At 41.2% G+C, this 20224-nt stretch overlaps 1 protein-coding gene across 5 annotated transcripts in view; it reads right to left on the bottom strand.

The window, feature by feature from the left end:
- Positions 1 to 17: 17 nt before the first annotated feature.
- Positions 18 to 20224, bottom strand: part of lnx1 (ligand of numb-protein X 1) — a 35288-nt gene continuing 15081 nt past the window's right edge. For 3 of the 5 annotated variants that reach the window (XM_085266436.1, XM_085266437.1, XM_085266440.1), the window contains 9 exons: positions 11302 to 11555; positions 9094 to 9249; positions 7171 to 7379; positions 6681 to 7094; positions 5778 to 5912; positions 3190 to 3367; positions 1859 to 2105; positions 1128 to 1286; positions 18 to 1022 (listed from right to left, as the gene is read on the bottom strand). In XM_085266436.1, the coding sequence (XP_085122562.1) occupies positions 887 to 1022; positions 1128 to 1286; positions 1859 to 2105; positions 3190 to 3367; positions 5778 to 5912; positions 6681 to 7094; positions 7171 to 7379; positions 9094 to 9249; positions 11302 to 11555 (1888 nt within the window). In that variant the 3' untranslated portion in view covers positions 18 to 886. The remainder of the gene's footprint in view (positions 1023 to 1127; positions 1287 to 1858; positions 2106 to 3189; positions 3368 to 5777; positions 5913 to 6680; positions 7095 to 7170; positions 7380 to 9093; positions 9250 to 11301; positions 11556 to 20224) is intronic. The other 2 variants (XM_085266439.1, XM_085266438.1) reach the window with 2 other exon arrangements.

Genomic DNA, 20224 nt, shown 5'->3' with positions numbered 1-20224 from the left:
ATCTTTGTCACAGCAACCAATTTTTCAAATGATTTTATTGATCAGTTAACCAAATGTACCATCAGATGTACTACACAGGCCGAAGCGTGACAGATAGAACTGCAGTAGATGGGCCTCAGCCCTTCCACTGATACACAGAAACCAAGTCATTTTTTTTCTTAAATGTAAGAAAATTAGTAAGGCCTCCACACTGTTATCTAATTAAATATCTTTTAACATGTTATGAACACATTAATCCTTTATTTTTTCATATATTTTCTTTGCCAGTGGTTTGATAGTTTAGCCATAGCTTCTGACATAACATAAAAAACCTCACAGACTACTACTTGGCAACGTGTCTTCAGATCAACAGATGAAGATGACAACCACTGTCAGTACAAACAGAATAAAGCCTACATTAAAAGGCCATACAACAAACAAACAAAATAAACATATTACAAGTGCTTGGATCTTTTTTAGACACCCAACAGTTACAGTAGAGAAATGTGAGTCCAACTTAACGCATATCCTAACATATAACTACTGGAATTGGCAACATGTTGTGTCTCCTGTCGGTACTCCCACTCGATGCCAGAGAATGATCATGTCCTCTAAACTGATAACACCCAACATCTTAGTTAAAAGTGTCTCAAGCCTGGATCCTCCCAGTTCAGCATTTTCTGAGGGGCACGTTAACCTCTGGTAACAATCCAGTCTTATGTCTGTCCCCCTCCAAACTCCTGCCGAAGTCACGGCTGTCCATCAGACGTGAGGTATCCAAACAGCTACACGACTATTCTAAGCTTCTCCCTCACAGCAAAATTAGGTAGTCAGCCAGACTAAAGCTCTGCCTTTGACATTCCTTGGTCACTGCCACCGAAACAGTGCTGGATGGCTTAAAGCACTGCTACAGCAGGCTACCAGGCCAGGACACTATGGTCAGGGTGATTCTGCCACGGAGCTCCTTCAGAAGGCGAACCAGTGCTGTGTGTGTCATCCCCCAAGTACTCTTTCCATTCACCTCAAGCAGGATGTCCCCACACCTACACAGACAGAGAAATGGGAATTGAAAATGATCTTCTTTGACTTCTAAAACATTTTGCCCATGGGCAATTGTGGAAAAAAAGTGATATCCAACGAGCAGATACCTTATCCTGCCATCATTGTAAGCTGGTGTCCCCTCCACAATCGAGCGGATGAAAAAGGATTGATTGCAGTTGACCTCTTCCTGACCTCCAACAATACTGAAGCCCAGGCTGCCCGAAGTGCTCCGCCGCAGGACGATGTCTTTGCAGCAGTAGAGATGCCTGCATGAGCCAAGAGGGAGATTAATCACACTAATCTCTCAACGGCATCTTTAGATTACACATACTGTGCATCTATACTGAGCATGTGTGCTGTAGATAGAGTGCTGAAATGAGCCCCACTCTAAAGAGAAAGGCCTGGCTAACCTTTGAATGCAGGTGTGATTTGGACTTTGTATCAGTAGTGCACCAAATCACAGTCCAAAGCTAAATTTTCACTGTGACTTAGTGCTTGGTTTCTTTGCATCTCTGTTTCATCATACTTTATAAAACTAGGAGCAGCAGTTGTTTGTCGTTATCAGTACACAGCTGTCTTTCTAACACACCTTCTAAATTCATATGCTAAGAACATAGAGAAAGTTTAACTGATATCTTAGTGGTAAATATTTAAGCTGAAAGGTTAGTTTTAAAAGTATAATGAGCATTCCTTTCCCAGCTGGCTTTGTCAAAATTTCAGTTGGCACCAGCTGGCAGAGGTCACAAGGACCGGTGTGAGGGGTTTAATTTATACTGGCCTCAGAAAAAGCATACAATTGTACATGGAGATGATGCAAAGGCAGCAGTGGGTACTCTACCTGGGTAGCTGCAGCCATGACACCCACAGTGGGGAGTAATCGTCATTAGGCACCGGGCTCTTGATGCTGTCTGTAGGTGATGGCGTAAGACAAGGTGGGAATGTGCAATCTTGCACAAAGTCCTCTGGAGGACGCATCTCCAAAACCTTGAGCACAACAGGAGAGGAGGTGTTCTTCAAATTGGCCACGGCCTCACCTCGTGTTACCCCTGTCAAATCCATGCCATTCACATTTAACAAAATGTCACCTGCAGGGGAAGATATAGACAGCACAACTCAAGCTCTGCCTGGGGCTGATACCCTCATAACAGCTTAAAACAAGACGTGGGACACATCATCTGCCTATTTAATATTCATCAACCTCCACGCTAGAAGACAAAGAGATGGAAACTAAGCACCACCTGTGCTTTAAAAAGCCTCCTAGTGATGAAAGTGGTGCAAAGATAAATTGATAATCGCAGAGTCCATCTTGCTAGTAAGCAGCTCAAAGGACACATTTGCCCTGTGAGGATATGCAAATACAAATTAGCACTCCATTACAAAACGCAAACATGTTTCATAACCGTACAAAAGGAGGCAGCTGCTGCTGCTCTGTCCCTTATGAATACAATAATGTGCACCTTGAACCATGAATAGGACAACAGACTCAATTTACTTCTATTTTTATTAAGCCTTCATACTGTACTTCTTATCACCCATCTCAGCATTTCTCTCAATCCTCTCATAACCAGAGTTTAAGGCATTGAGATTGAGAGTAATGAAAGGCCTAATATGGTTCTATTTTAAGGTGAATATGCAGGAATCAGCATTTGGGGCTAAAAATCTTCCACTCTCCCTGCCTTCAGTAGCATTACAGGATTTTAAGGCTGCTGCTCTTCCATACAGCTATTGTGTGTCTCTTCATGTTTTGCTGGTTCGGTCTTGACGAATTTCATGTAGCAAAATAATTAGATACTTGACAAATTCTCTTCTGCATTGCAATTGGAGTTCAAGTCTCGAGCACTGCTATGCTAATGTTTGTTTGTGTTTTTGTTTAAATCTCTTAGAGCCAATTTGCGGAGCACTGAACCACAGCAGCACCAGAGTTTTCTGTTGCATGAATAACCTTCATAATGAAACATGAGCCTTAAATGTTCATCAATCACCCCATCTGTTCGTTACAAGTATTCATCACCAAACCCACATAAATACTGACAGAATTTTTATGCAATGAAACTCATGCTTAATCCACTATATGAGTAATTATTTGCACAGATTACAGACATCACATTTCTTCTGAAATACATGAGTAATATTCTAATGATTACATAATTAGATGACAACTCATTTTACCTTTGCGTATGGAGCCCTCTTGTCCCACCACTCCATCAGGGTCCACATTTGTAACGTAGATGGGGAGGTCCCACCCTCGGCTGGACATGCCGCCCGCCACTGTCATACCCAGAGAGTCATGCGGCTCCTTATTTAGACTTACTGTCTTCTCATAACATGCAGGCTTTTGACAAGAGTCCTTTACAGGAGACAGAAAGCAGACAGACAAATAGTTGAAGTAAAGAGTTTTTTGTAAAGTGACTGATTTTAAAAACAACCAAGGTTGTTTTTTATTCCTTCCCCTAATATCCCGTTTTCTTTTCCAACTGTGATGTTAATGGACATACCACACATTCAGAACTGATGCTGTCACTGTGGTGTTTTGAGTGTCCGCGTGCACCGTCACTCCAAACATAATAATGACTTACACCAAGGGCATCTTAAATAAATTATATAATGTAATTAGATTTAGATGTAGTGCATTTGCATAATAATGAGGAGCGTTTTCTGTGAGACTTGCAATAATGGTAGAAGTCACATGAATGCCACCCATGCTGGGTTATGGGAACAAGAGCCCAATAACATAGACACAGTTAAAAGCTGATTGATGAATGACCTCGTCAGCATAATTGGTTAATGTATAATATATGGTGGTTATTATGGTAGAACATTAGGCAGCTCAAGTGCCTCCTCAGTCTTTGTCCATGTTGAATGCAGAGATTCATACACAGAGTCGTGATGTGTTATTTGATGTTTTGAACGAGGCATTGCATGGGATAAAGTGAATGAGGTTTTATTCATAGCAAGTGTGTGAGTCATATGAGGCAGAGTTGAATACTAATGAATAACACATGGACACACTGAGGTTGGTGGGATGTAGCTTGTCCTGCTTTGCTAATGTGCCACATTCACACGTTTTAGCTGCACTCACAACAAGAGATCACTTGACTGACCTTATGGCATGACAGTGCGAAAACTGAACACATTACCTGGCTTTCATATTAAAGCACTGTCAATTCTGTCTGTTTTTTCCCAGATTATTTGATGGCTTTTGATGAACAATAATGCTGTGTAATGAGCAGAGTTTGTTACCTCCCAGCACAGCGAGCTCACATAAGATATTTTGTCATCTCTGTTCTTTATGCTTAGCCAAGCAGCTAGCTATTTCGTGTGGTGATTAAAGAACAACCACCTGGAGTTCAAAAGAAGGATTTCTTCTGTGGCATGCCAGTTATTTTTACCAGGTTTGTTTTAGGCAAAATGCTGGATAGTTGTTAAATAGACTGGCTTATCAGTATGTACACAACTTAAAGAAGAATTTAGAAGCTGGTGCAATCAGTGTGACATGACCCACTGGTTAGTGGGCAATGTGCAATCTTGAAGCTTCTGGTTGAGCATTTTGCTCAATCCCATCTTGGTGTTTTTAAACCTGATGTGACAAGTAAAGCCTGAATAAGTAGCTTACAGACACTGCATACAGTGTTAACCTAAAGAACATCCTGATTTATCAACATTTTTTACACTACTGGAGTAATAAAACAAAAAGACTTGAAACTAGCACTTAAGATGTTAAACTTACCAGGAATGTATTTAGTGAGGTCATAGAACAAATGAGGTCATTTTCCTGTAAACTTCTATGCATTCGGATGAAAGTGAGGATATGGCCCCTGATGGCCGCATAATGAAGCAGAGTATTGTACTTCTCATGTCTTGGAATATGTCTTGGCCAAACCACACGAATCCCTACTATTATAAATTAAATCACTCAGGTATAACATATAAGCTGACACTGGGAAAAATATTACGATTCAGTTAATATTGTGCTGTCCTAACTGGACTATTACTGGTTTGTCAACACTGCCCTAGACCACTGAACAATGTCCCCAAAACTAAAGATTCATGAAGCAGCATTATCTCGCTAGATGTCACCTTTGGTTTGACAATGAATAATTTCTTATCAGTCACTTCTCAAGCAGCCGCATTAAAGATATAATCAAAGATATATAAAAATATATGCATTTACATGTTTTGATCCCGGTGACATTGAAAGAGGAGGAACTCTCCACAAGATACTGTACTGTATATGCAAAATATCCCCAAAGTAGAGATCTGTAAGGAAGTTTGTGATTATAGTGATTAAATATTGTGGCAAAGACAAAAAGTATCGCAAACTTGCATTTTTTTTGTGCCAATTACATTCAAATTTGAAATCAGACAAATTCTACTTATAGCAGGAAGCCAAAACAATTGCCTCTTAAAAATCAAAGGGAATTGATCAACCTGAAATTATACCATGAATTTTCACCTTGGCTCTGTCGTAGAGCAAGATAAATTGCTATGTTCAAAAAAACAGTAAAGGTTGGGATGTCTTCTTTGTGGTGAAAAAAATAGGAGATCGATGGGGGTGCAACACAAAACAGCTTTCCTGCTGTACTGCTTGAATGACATACTCAGCTTTGACTGGAGAATAATACCTCCATGGATCATTTGCACCTGAAAGCGAATATTTATCACGGGAAGGGGAGTCGGGGGAACAAAGCTCCTCTGTGTATCAGTACCGTCCTTGTCTCTTGTGTGTGTATATATATGTGTCTGTATGAGCTTCTCACCAGCAGTGTTTGCTCTAGATCCACAGGGGAATATGGTGGGGGACCATCCATGCCCCACGGATCTTCTTGTATGAGGTCTGGAGTGGGCAGGCAGATCTGACGAGACACTATGAAATGGACGCGCTCTTCACTTGCCTAAAAAACAACCACAGAAAAATTTGACATGTGTTGCAGTTAAATGGGGAAATTAATTTTATTCTGAGTGAAATTTTCTGGATAGCTAATCTTCACTGCCACTTTGTCGTAACTCTTAGAACTATACTCCAGGCTGACCTACACGCATTCACACATATGCAAGCATACAGCCACACAGACTGGCTGGATACATCCCTCTCCCCATGCTCTCATTCCTTGGAGAGTTCCACGGGTCTTTCTAGCAAAGAGCTGAGTCCTGAATTAGCCAGTCCAGCTCATTATTGCCTTAATTGAACTAATTTAATTTCTATCCTGGCAGTTCTTAATCTCCGACAGAAAGTGCCTACTCTGAGAGGCCATCTTGGCTCCACAGAGACCCAGTAGAGCCAGTCAAACAACCCAGACAGGAACTTGGAGCCCAGAGACCCTGCACAGTCAGCCGCAGACACACTGCAATTAACCACTATTAACCAAAAACACACCATCGTTGACTGGCATCAACCAGGATACAGAGGCAGCCACATGGCCCAGTCCATCAGGGAGTAACCACAATTAAATACTATTAACTGCACTGAATGCAGACACAACAGCACAGCACAACACAATTAGCCTGAATCACCACAATTATCTTTAATACCTCAGGGACTCACATTAAGATCACAACACAGTTGTTTATGGTCTGTAACAACATGAAGGTGAATTTGTCACAACTGTGAATTTTCTATGTAATGCTAATGCATGCAGTCTTTCCTTGACTTGCTAACAGACCTGAATGAGTAGAGCAGCGTGCTCTGGTGCGCCATAACGTAGATCGTGCCCGTTGATGGCAAGCACGCGGTCACCAATGCACAGTTGCCCATCACGTGCAGCTAGTCCACCCTCCAGCAGGTGAAAGATATACACTCCATGCTCCTCTGGCCGCCTCACGAGCTTAATGCCCAGCTGTTCCTCTGGAGCACTTTTGTTCAGGACCACATGGATGCTATCATCTCTCAAGGGATGATGGGGTAGGCCGTGTGATGGGTGGCCCCCAGTGATGTGGCCATGTGGGTGGCCATGCGAATGCGAACGGTAGCGATGCCGCTGTTCTCTGAGCACGGTTAGCCGGAGGAGTTGGCACGGCTGTTTGAGTGTGGTCACAGCAAAGCAGTGGGGCACGTTGCTAATGTCAATGCCGTTTACCTGAAGGACAAGTGGAAATGTAATTTCACGGAGGACTTTTTTATCACTTCCAGCTGCTTTGTTAAACTCACTATACCTTGAGGATCATGTCCCCGGGAAGCAAGCGTCCATCCCGAGCAATGACACCTTCTCTGTAGATATCCTGGATTAGAATGCGAACTAAAGGGGTTTCATTGCCACCGACGATGCTAATGGCCAGTGGCTCTGAGGGATCCACCCGCGTGATCTTAATACTGGTAACTTCACCATCAGGGATCAGGTGATGGAGCTGAGGAAGAGCCACCACTGGGGAAGAAGGAAAAGGCTGTGTTAAGTTCTATTGTACAAAGATCAACAGCCAAAAAGACCCAGCCAAATAAAACAAGAGAGGAAATGGGAGAAAAGGAGAGCGCTGAGAAGGAAAAGACAAACACATCTAGGGAGATGGAGGTATACCGTAGTGTAGAGGTTCAGCAGTGGAGCCAGCTGTCTCTACTCCCTAAGGTTACTAAAACAAACTTGTAGAAGTCAAGAGGGAAAATTTGCTTGGCTGATTATCCTCTGTGATGTTTGTATCATTAGTCACATACATCTGTAGCAAGTATGCTTGGGAAAACCCTAAATTTCACATTTCCACAAAGTTATTACTAGGGTGGGGATGTAAGAAAAGTTGTAATACACACTAAATTTGTACACAGTCCAACTACTTTGATTCACAACAGATTTGTTTCCCTTGTTTTCACCTCAGTACTTGATCATCTGCAAAAAATAAAGGATTCGAGTATAATGCAGACCTCATTATGAGCCTCAGCATTTTTAATGAAAGAGTATGTCTCTTCTAGTTTTATGTCATTCTTTTGTGCAATCCTCCCACATACCCACTGTTGAATTTGTTGAATTTTACTAAATGGCAGAATGATTCATTCTGAACAGGACCATGTGGAAATGGGTGGGGGACATTATCTTGGCTGACAGCCTTGGCCAAAGTCTTTAAGAAGTTGAGTTTTTCATTTCATTTCTTATTCCTAAATGCACTGTTTCGCCTCGTATCTCTGTCTCTGTAGCCTCAGACACTTGTTCCACACTTCGCTGCACTTTTTCCAATACAAAGTCAATATTTTGTCTTTTTTGCAGCAGATTGCTTCAAGGGTGGAGAGCACATTAAGAGAGACTCACAGCCGTTATGTAATCCTCCTTTCTCTCCATCATTCACCTTTCAACCTCTGTCTTGCTTCATCTTGTCACATACTTTTTTTACCCACCCCAATGGGACTGTATGATGTGTTTGCTTATTTATTTGTTTTCATTTTATTTTACTCTGCATCCACTCTTCCTTACATTTCTCCAGGATGGAACTACGTCTACTTCACTTTTGCATCCTTCCCGTCTATCTTTGTCTCTCAGTGGCAGGCAATGAATATTTAATCTTTTCTCTCAGCCCCGTCAGTGATGGCCTCTGAGAATAATCTACTCCCAGATCATTCGTCATCCTTCATTCTTACGCAATCCCACGTTCCTTCGTCCAATCACACTGCAATTCTGCTTTAACGTTATACTCTATGGTTGGCTATATTTCCACCACAAGTGCCAGTCTGTAGAGATTACATTAAATATCACTACGGCACATTTTTTTTTACTGCATACATACATCTTATGGTTCTACCACGTCTAGAACACTGCTTTCCCAGGTGAATATATCATCAAGTTGGTAAGGAATGACAGGATATGGTAGAGTTGAATAGAAGGATGAGATAAAAAAGAAGAACAGGTAGTGGAGACAGAAGTAGGAACATCATCTGCTTTATCTTCAGCGACCTCTGGCCATCCCATCCCTCAGGCTACCATTCTCCCATGATCTGTCTGCACAAGCTTATGCAATCTACAGCTGAATTATTAAAGAAACATATACTACTGTTACACTGTGGGACCCAGCTGTGTCACCCTCCATATAAAGCTGAGGAAACAAGTATACACATTCAGGGAAACACAGAAACACAGATATAAAGGTTTTAATCCATACCTTCCTGTGGCACACTGGAATTTCTGGCATTGTCTCTTTCCTCAGATGTCTCATTGCTAACAGCGTTGCCACTCTTAGTCCTCCTCAAGACGCTGAAGGCCCTGTTCAACCTTCTGAAGGAGCGACTCCTCACTGAAGAGCGATCAAAATTTCTGACTGCAGGGGTGAAAGAGAGGCACTTTAAAGATGACCTCACCCTCAACATGCCCAGACATGTCTGAATCTCACTCACAGCCAATGGAAAGCTTTCTCAGAGCTGCACCAAAGACATTAAGCAATCTGTGATCCTGTTGCAATTACCTGTATAATGCAGGAAGACCTGTTTGAATAATACCCATAACCCTTAAATCTCTAAAGGATCTAAACAGTGCAAAGTGATATTACTAAAGAAGAGTGTCCAGTTTTGTTAGGGTTTTGGATTAGCTTCCCTTTTTTTGTGAAATGAACATAAGAATTACATTGTTCAAAGCACTGTGTATTGATCAGCACAGTGCTTTTCTGTGTTGTATCACTAGTTGTGTTTTTGACTCTTTCTAAAGTGAGCTTAACACTCCACCTTGCATACAAATGGTGGGTTAGCTTTGGAAGCCTCAATCCCTAACTCTGATTCAACACTGGATTAGGGGGACTGTGCTTGATATTTAAGGAACTTTTTGAAGCTTCCACACGCACTTCAAACTTGCAGCATGGAGGTTAGAATTCAGAAACTGAAATTTATTTTTGTAGTACAAACAATTAATGGAATTTCTTATATGAACCAAGTGGAATGTCATGGTTGTCCTGTAAAAGAGACCGTCTCTTCCTTCTACATTTCAGTGTGTCCATTTGGTATTTTTATTTCCGCTGTGGTCAGAGTGCATGCCTTATCAATGAGTTTCGAGAGACCACAAACTGCCTCTCAGGCTGAACAATGCTTTTTTTTCTTTTTTTTGCACTGTTAAAATAGAGAGCTCAAAAAGAAAAAACGCATTCCAGCTGCAAATTTCACCATATTCAGGTAATGTGTGAGTCGAGGCTTTAAGAAAATACTACTACTCCCCCAAAGAAACAATGATATTAGCAAATAAAATACTGATACTCAAGTCAAGGTACCTCTTGTTATGAATTCAAGTGTAGCATATTAGAAACTGGAAGCAATACATTAATTAATCGTGCTTATATTTGTTTACAAGTAAAATTTTGGGGAAAACACTGGGGCCCCATTAATCTTTTTATTTTTTCTTATATAACAGAAAACTTTTCTTTTCCCTCTTTGGGCTATGTTTTTGTTTTTTTTGGCAAGTTTTAAAAAGTTCAAATCTTTTGAAATGCGTTCAGCTGATAGTCCTTTAATTAATAAACCAAATCCGTGCACAGTAAAGTTACATGGTTGCGTAACAACAGTAGTGGACTCTAGCGACTGGTACCAAAAGAGACCCTCCCAGAGAGGCTCTTGTCTGTACTTGTACTTTGCTTTTTAGGCTACAGGAGCTTCCATTGAAGACAGAAGCCCCAGCCCGGCTGCTCGGAGCACGGGACAGCAAGCTTCTGCAGTGCCCCTCCCTCCCTCTGCAGGCCCATGGAGATGTGAAGGCTCCTGACAGCCACATTATTCTTTAAAAGCGCGAGCCGCTTCTGGAGCTGACAGCTTGTTCAGCAGTAGTGGTGCTCGTGGTGGTGGCGGAGGGTGCTCAGTTGACCAGACCTAAAGTGCTGGTGCAGCGTCATTTGGTTTCCCCACTGCCTATGCGCTTACTTTAGCAGAGCAATGGACGGGCAGATAGGAACACTCGTGACTGCTTCCTGGTTTCACAGGTGGGAGAAATGAGGGAAGAGCTGCGATCACGTCATTGGGCATTAACACACACTTGCACAGGCTATATTTAACCTACCTCTCCTTCCATTTCTCCTTGACTGCATAATGTGCCTGCATCTCGGTGACTTTGTCTCTATGTGTTTCTCTGCTTTTTTCCACAGAGAGATTTTATAGATTGGTGAAACTGGTGTTATGTGTCATGTCATTTGCGGGTGTAAATATATGTATGAATACAGATCTTTGGTGCTTGGTTTTGACTGCAGACCGTGTAACTGTGACTGGAGATCTCTGTACTCTGTTGGTTTTCAGTCTGTCACTATGGCAAACAGACACCTTTTTAGCTCCTTCTCTTGCCAGATAACGTCATATGGCATTGAACATGAGCACACACAAACATCTATTCGCCCACTCACACTCACTCTTCTTTGTGCTACTCCGAGCAGCCAGGCTAGTCGTGCTGCCTGACTGACTATTATCCTCCATGCTGGGGTCAAAGGCAGGGTTGACCAGACCAGGTTCATCTGACAGGAGGGCCACAGCAGCAGAAGTGGGGCCATCATTGGGCAGGGTGGCAATGGTGAGTTCTGAGGTGCTGTCAGTGCATTCGCCCTCCTGCGAGCGTCGCTTTCTGTCTGCTGAGAGCCCATAGTGAGAGGCTCCTTTACACCTACACACACGAAAAACAAAATGTCAGTAGCAAACTCAAATTACAAAGTGGCTGCAATTATTACTAGACGTGTTCATAAATAGATGACATTGATGATGTTTTAAAACATGCTCCAACTCCCTAATAAACTGAATTCTGAAGCAGTCAGAGTGAAAGTCAACACATTTGCGTTAGCAGCCAATGAAAAGGTCAGACTCTCAAGACAAATGCAAGCAGATTTCAGCATGTCCTCCACCCTCAGGCTTTATTCATGCCGACCTATATCTTCTGCTCGGGGATGGCCTCACACAAAGGCTGCTTATCTGACCTTAACACTCAGACAGCACCTCTCTGAGATACCACACAGGCTGTACAATAAACCACAACAACATATGGTAAGGGAAGATACATTTTCTAGTGCTCGCATTTAGAATTCATCTGTCACGCCATCTGAGGTTGGTCTAAAAATTTCATACTTACTCTCACAAAAAGAAAAAAATATATAAAAAGAGTTTTTGTACCATCTTTGTGACAGTATGTGCAATCACATGTAGGTTGGGTTTTCTGCTTTGAGTGTGAGCGTCCCTGACAGATGATTGAATACAAATGCAAGAAAGAGAGCGGGTAACTGACACAACATGTGAATATAAAACAGAAGTCGTTTGATAGTTGTTTTTCTCAAAAACAAATCTAATTCCTAAGTTCCAGCTGTCAACAACACAGCCGCAACACATTTCCACAGTCTGTCATACATAGACACACATACAATTATACACACATAATGCTACAAGCCACGAAAGGCTTTTCACACTGACAATATTAAATTGGGAATGTTTGTGTGCGAATTAAAGATATCCCTACAGAGCATGGTATTCTATTGCTGCAGAATTTTCTTCCATCTGAAAGTCATAAAGGCTTTGAGCTGATGCTTCATCAGACGCAGGAATAACTCTGGCTTGTCTCTCCGGCTGTCTCTGTGGAGCCATCAGCACAAACATTAACTGGGTTTTAATGAGCTGGATCAAACCCAGGCTTTGCTTCAACAGTAGCTCAGAAAAACAAGAGAAGCAGCACCCATTCTCCTGTGCTGTGGTCTGACAGGTAGGATATTAAACCAAAAAGGAGATGTAAATGAAAGCAAAGTACAATCGTGGGCATCATAGCAGTTACAAAAAGAAACTAGATTACTCACTGAGCCAGGTAAGCCATCAGCCCCTTAAGGGCACCACATCACTGGAAGTGGTATTTTGTCTCTATAATAAATATGTCTCAGTGGGGCATGCTGCTTTCTGTTCATATTTGGCAAGGAAAATAACTGAATCCTGAAGTAGATTCTACTTCCGAGCTGTAGTCAGGTACAACATTACACAAAGCTGAAATGCCCATTGATCTTCTTCTGACCTCAGAAACGTGCTACTGTGTTACGTCGCATGTGTTTGCCTGTGTGTGGGCTGTGCCACGGTGTTATTCTTGTTCATTCAGTTAGTAAATTGAACGCTATCAAGCATGTCCATTCAGCAACATACCACTTAACTGAGTGAAGTGGCTGAATAGAGTAATATTGCAATCAAGAGGAGAGGAGAGGGCAGCTCTGCAGTCTTGAGGGGCAGAAGCTTTCCTCACGTCACTCACTGTCAATTAGAAAACTTAAATCTAAATTCAGCTTGTGCACACTGCTCTGAAAGCAGAAACTCCCCACCTGTGCACGAATATACATGGAAACAATACATATATGCACATGGTACAAAGTGAACCTTTCTCTTAAATGCAACACAGAAACTGAAAATTGCAAAACAACTTGTGAACATAAGTGACAATTTTAGATGTCCTATCATTGTCACCTGATTATATAAACAGATTAGTATTTCTAAGACTCCAGAGTCCAGAAGCTCTTGTGAGATATTATGTGTTGCAAATAACCATGGAAAACCTTCTGGCCTTTATATTTTTACTGGCACCATTGAAGGGCAAAGCCATGCAGCACTAATCAGAGTGAGGAGAGCATTAGTCATCCTCCTGTATGTTAGTATTGCTTTAAAGACGGCATTGCTGGATTGACAGTTGATCAGTGGCTAATTTATTATTCAGATGGTGCTGGTTGAAATATCCCTTACCATAAGAAAACATTGCTAGGATCAGTGGTGAACTGACCAGTGTAACCATTTACATACTGTACTGAAGTACAACTTTTATGTATTTGTACTTTATGTATTTCTATCCTATGATATTGGTAGTTTCTTATTCGATTCCACTGTATTCTGGAGGCAAATCTTGTACTTTAAACTCCGCTAGATGAATTTCATGGCCATAGTTATCATTAAATGCAAATTTAGATTAGAAATATAAAATATAATCACACTTGCAAATGATACAATATTATTATAGATTAAGCTACTCAGCAGTATATAAAGTAATTACGGTTACTTCCAGCTGAAGCATTAACCTTACATGAATTAATGAATGAGTGATCCAGGAATTTAATGAACCCTATATAACAGTGAAATTGGACATTTTGCATTACCAATAACTATGCTTTGATATTAATTAAATGGTATTTTGACTTTTCCTTTGAACTTTTTAATACTGTAGCATTACTGCTTTTTGTTTTGAGAGATCTCAGATATTCTTTTCAACAGTGTACAAAACAGCTTAATCAAAAATGTTTTTAGATTTTAACGCAGTACAACTTTTCCTGTAATGCTATTTGTATTAAGGCACTGGGCGCTGGACAACAGCCTGAAAATCGTGCTCGATATTTTCTAAGCCAATTTGCAACACTGGATTTATTCCTGATAGAATTTTCTGGCTTCCCATGGTTCCCTCTTAACTACTTCTTGGTCCCCTGTCTGCCATCACACAGAAAAAATAAATACATCCAGGAATCACTCAGCCTGCAAAAAAGACGGGGTTGTTTGGATGCAAGAATCAGTATCATGGCGTTAGATTCTCAGTTAACGTCGATGCATCATGCATTAGTCATACAGAAAACTACTTAAAAGGATGAAAGAAGAAGACTTTTAGTTAGGCCTTAATTTTTGTAATATTATAGTAGGTATGTTAATGCAGCTCTGGCTATTTCTGTAAAACAATGTCCTTTTTTATTTCAAGTGTTTCTGACTTACATGTGTGACTGCTTTTCTCCACACACCCACACACTGATTTCACAGGTATTGTACTGTGTATAAGTAGTGGTCATGGCGAATATATGGAGTTCAATACTTAGACAACATTCTCCTGTTTTAGCATGAGTAGTGGAAAACGGAAAACCAAAGTCAGCCTGTGGAAACGTGCAAATACTATTGAATACGGGTTCATTCAGTTTTTACAGACCACCCAAAACTTGGAAAAAATGTCAGAAAAAAATTAACGAATACACACCAGCTTTGAATGTGTGCGTTGCCAACAGATCACCTAAGATCTCGAAGGCTTCATTTCTTGCGCTGTGATGGGTCTCAGATAAAGACGTGACAGAAATATATCGAGACCCCTTACACTTTGAAACTTATAGGCGTCATAATACAAAGTCTGTGAGATAGCAGCATAGCGCTATTGTTTAGTTCAGGACCAGTTTATTAAAGGCTTTGTCTTCTGTTAATTAAAACCTCCTCTCTTTTCTTTAGGGAATAGGAGTTGCCTTAAAACCATAGCCGTATCTCTGCTGCTTAGAGTTTTAATGTCTGTCTTTTAATGCTAAGTCCAGAATCTGCACTACATGAGGTTGAAGGCAGGGAAGCATGATAGAAAGCCCTTGTCTCTCTCACCAGGGTGGTCCTGCAACCTTAGAGCCAAAGAAAATGAGCCAATTAAGTCTGTACACTGGAGAGGTGAAGTGCTTGCATATCCACAGAGAAATACACAAACAGCATACACTTCTCTTTATTTCCTTTTTTTTTATTTTTTACATAATATCATGAAACATATCCTTTTATTTTAAAAATGGGACTTTGAGTGCTTATGCAAAGCTGTTTTTCAGCATCATGTTTCAGGAGATGATCACTCAGCTTAGAGGATGCTCATTAGCACTGCAGTATACTTGTCCTGTACAGCCTCAGTTATCACATCATCTCTCTAAACCCCAGGATCTGTGACAAGATAAAGAGCGAAGACACCAAAATACCTTAGCGCTCAGCCCCTCCTGCTCCCTTTTATGCAACTACCCTCCCCTCCTTTTTCCCGCACTCTTTCCAGAGCAATAACAATTACCCATGATGCTTTCGGAGACACGCTGATCGTGCCCAAGCGCCCTGGCTGTTCATGTGATGTGAAATAAACACCAGCTCACAACTCATCAAAGCCCTTGAGATTCTCCAATCCTCTTTAGGGGTGAGTGGATTATCCTTTCTAACCCAAATACTCTCTCCGCTCCCTGACTGCCACGGACAGTCATGTTGGGCCACAGTCCGCATACAACGCAAATTACCTCTGATAAGGTGACAATTCCAGGTCAGACAGTCAGCTACAGCAACTGGGCTCAGCGCATACTTTCAAATGTAGGTAACAGATTATAATGATACATGCAGTTTGGAATCTAAAGCACTGTTTAAACACAAACTCACACTTTAAGTCTGTGGTGACACAGCCTCTGTTGACCTGCCTGTGAACTACAGTTTGACTGGCGTTGCATGACTAATGTGCCTTTCTTCTAATTCTTTTATTAATGTTAAGTGCAGCGGCAGGTAGTTGTTCTTGATGAGTGCTGGCTCCTATTGCCAACTTTCAGATGGGTTTGAAAATATAACGAAGACATATAACGTGTGAGAACCCAGGAGAAATAAGCAGACGCTACACTGTGAGCCCGGAAGTAGACTGCACATGTGTGCGTATGTATATGTGTGTACAGAAGGTTTTACTGTGATATGTAAACAGTATATATACAGTTTCATAGTCATTTTATGGCTTAAAATGCTCCTGTCTGCCACACTGTAAACACAAAAATAACCAAATGATTGCACAAAAAGGCAAAAGCAATATTTGTTTTTGCTGTTTTGCGCCATTGGTATGTAAGGTATGTGCTCAAGAATGTTTGGCCACCCTCCTTATTGCGCTGGTCAAGTGGATCTATTAGGCTCTTTTCCCACTCCATAATTTTAGTCTTGGACTTCACTGACACTTCACTGTCTGAAACAAGCCATATTAGCTCCTTTCTCCCTCAATTCTAATTGGCTGCTTCTGGTAAAGAGGAGGTTTGAGGCTGAAGAGGTAGGTGGGGCTTCTGTATTTGAAAACAGAATTGTGGATGTGGATGGGATGATGTTAGTTTTATCTGCTCTCTTTGACATTATGCAGGTATATATATATATATATATATATATATATATATATATTAAAAACAGAGCATTTAGGGCAGTCCAAAACCTGAGCTTTAAACCCTGGCCATGTTCAGTAAGAACATTCATCACTGTAACAGTATGTATGTGCCAAAAAATAAGGATTCAAAATTATAATCAGAAAATCAATCATGGAAATCCAGCAATTATGCATAGACTCTGGGCTTGGTGTACATCCAATCTAGCTGATAGAGGGAGTGAAAGCTGTCTATCTCTAACAGCTCTTGGCTGAGTCCCAAGCATAACTTGTTTTAGAACAGTCTGAGCTGAAATAAAAACACAAGGCTCTGGGGAAGCACCTGTGGTCACAACACACATAGACACACAAAAAACGGCTGCACAAGAATGCTAGCGCAGTATCAGTAGGAGTGGCCGCCAGTAATTGAATTTGTGTTGATAAAACCTTGATGCAGAGTTGCTTCCTTGATTAGTGTAGTGAATCAATCACACATAAGGTGTGCATGCCAGATACATAAAGTTTGATTTGGGGGGAATGGACAGAGTGATGCATAGATGCATAGATCAAGTGAAGAGAGAGTGACATAAAGACAGAGTAATCCAGTTAATGATGAACTAGAAGAGTATTAATCAGAGGATGTGCTGGTGTGTTGATTGGATCCGCCTGCTGTGAGGGGTAATCCCATCTGCCGCATGAGGAGGGGATGAGGCCAAACCTAGAAGGGGCCGCGTCTCCCGTGTGAGGACAGTTGGGATAAGCTTGTTTCTAAAGACGGATCTGCTAAATTGAAGTAGGAGGTGAGCTTCTGTTGGGCGTGACTTCTTACCGCATTTAAAGATAAGTGGGTGTTGAAAACAAAAGGGAACGCATACAGTAACCGATAAATCCTGTCTTTCTGTTTGAACTGTCTATTGTGCTCCTGTGCAGTGAGCAGTGGCTCCGCAGGTTTGGCAAGCTTAATGCATCTGAGCGTTCACAAGCGCAGATGAGAAGCCAGCACAGTGTCAGTCGAGTCAGCCTGTTACAACAGCCTGAACTCTGAGTCATGGTTTTTGACCAAATCAATATGTGTGATTATCAGTCGAGCCACGACCCCATGATCAGGCTTGAAGAATATTTATGCAGCATTTACTGTGTCAGTGTCTGGTTTCAACCAGGAGAGCAATCACATACTCTTTTTGTCAACACAGAAGAAGAGTTAAAGTAGTACTAAAACTGATTTATTCTCTGCTGTGTGTGGCTGAGCTGGATCTCAGCTTACTAACAGTGTTGGTCAAGTTACTTGAAAAAAGTAATCAGTAACTAATTACTGATTACTCCCCCCAAAAAGTAATCCCGTTACTTTACTGATTACTTATTTTCAAAAGTAATTAATTACTTAGTTACTTAGTTACTTTTTAAAAACACGATTTACAACCTGAAGAGGTGATAAAGTGATAGATCTTTCAGCCCAATTCTACTTTTTCTACATAATCCATCATACAAAATGTAATCAAATGGAAAAGTCTCTTTTTTTAACTTGTTTTATCAGTTTTAATCTTTTAACTTTATGCATCAAGCAAAACATTTAATTATATGCAACATTCTCTGACTTGAATAAATTAGTTTAACATTTAAACCTATTTTCTACACATTCCAGCACATAAAATAAAATATTTTTTGTGTTTTCACTCACTCTTTCAAACAGATGCAAGTAAAACACAGCAGAAAATAAATAAAGTCAAAGACTCAGCGGTCCTTTTGCTCTATTTTCACCTGTAAAGCAGGAGCAGGGTAGGCGGAGGGTTACCCTGGTGTAGGTGTGCTGCGGTCAGTTGAAGAATCCGCGCGAGTGTCTCTGTGAGTTTCCCATCACGTCGTAGCTACTCGGTGCTTGCTCGGAAGTTTAGGGGTTTTTTTCGCTGTAAAAAGAAGTTTTCTTCCCACGCATGATGGACGCTAATGTTTTTGTCACTTTTTATGGAATCAAACTCAAAGTAAGGTCAGTACTTCCACGCTTTAAACGCTGCACGCTCATACTCTCTCCCGCACTCGATATATTATCCATTGTTGATCTGCACACAGCTGCTGTCACCAACGTCGCACTTGCTTACGTCACTGTCATGAGACATTCTCGCAAAAAAAATCACGGTTTTAGTAACGCAGTAACGCAGCGTTCCTACGGGAAAGTAACGGTAATCTAATTACCGATTTTGCAATAGTAATCCCTTACTTTACTCGTTACTTGAAAAAAGTAATCAGATTACAGTAACGCGTTACTTGTAACGCGTTACTGCCCATCTCTGCTTACTAATACACCTTACGTATGTCCAGCTCAACTGTGGCTGTTTTCCAGTGCTGCAGTCAAGCACGATGTGTACGTTGATGTGTCGACAACTCTAACTGTAATCCCCTCCACGCTACGCTGAACTGCATAATCATAGAGAATCCCCACCAGGCTGCTGTCCCACATTGCCTTTGGCACCTTTTAGCCTATATTTTTCACTCTATGCCATCCTAGCCCTTGGCAGTGTCCTGGTTTCTCTACCTCCACGTGCCATGGTACAACAGCCTGAAACACAGCCAGCACTGGTCAGCCCAACCAAAAGCCCTGACACTTAGTAGGCGACGTTCACGTGAGAGATTAACTCTACGCTGCTCTCCTCTCTGCTGTCAGTTACACTCTGTTAGATGCGTGCTCTGCAGTCTGCTCATATGGAACGCCTCCTGCAGATAAGCTGCTGCAGACAGGACGATGCAGAAAGCATTTCATGTCATACACGTCATGCATCAAAACCCATCAACAGCAGCAAAACTTTGAGTCAGTCATAAGCAAAGGTTAACTTATACTAATCTTTGTAATACACCTAACTTCTATCATGTAGCTAAGAAAGAAGGGCATCTGAATTAAAAAATATTAGACGTTTAAATTTACTTAAAGTCTCTCCTAATGAAACACCACGGTAAGACTCATCTTCAAACCTTTCTGCATGCTGACAGTACCAGACACACCTGAGAGGAAAGCTCTGCTGAAGTAAACACACTGATCTGCTACTCACTGCTGTTCATGAATAAATGAATACACACACCTGTTCTTTTGTGACTGTGTATTTACACATGCATGGCGTGCACTTCAATTATACAACATCAAATGCGTCTTTGGTGTGTTGATTAGTCCATATTTGTTTTATGTGAACAGTAATGTGCAATTTTAGATTAATGCATTAGTCTGAATTGCTTCAGTGTGTCCTTTGCATGTGTCCTTGCCCCATGTCTCCTTGCATGTTTAATTGTGTTGCTTCTGTAGACTTTGCCCACCTTTGCATATAAATGCTTGCATGGTTGATTCACTGAATTTGCTTCATAAACTAGAATCCCATGCAAAGAAATAATTAAACTGATTTAATTTTTGGAAAGCTGTGCAA

The sequence above is a fragment of the Mchenga conophoros genome, linkage group LG23 (assembly GCF_057382185.1).
Source record: "Mchenga conophoros isolate Kocher_MC1m ecotype Shallow Benthic linkage group LG23, M_conophoros_male_GT1.1, whole genome shotgun sequence".
NCBI classification, from domain to species: Eukaryota; Metazoa; Chordata; class Actinopteri; order Cichliformes; family Cichlidae; genus Mchenga; species Mchenga conophoros.
The sequence above is the reverse complement of the archived record's forward strand: the minus strand, read 5'-3'. Positions and strand labels throughout refer to the sequence as shown.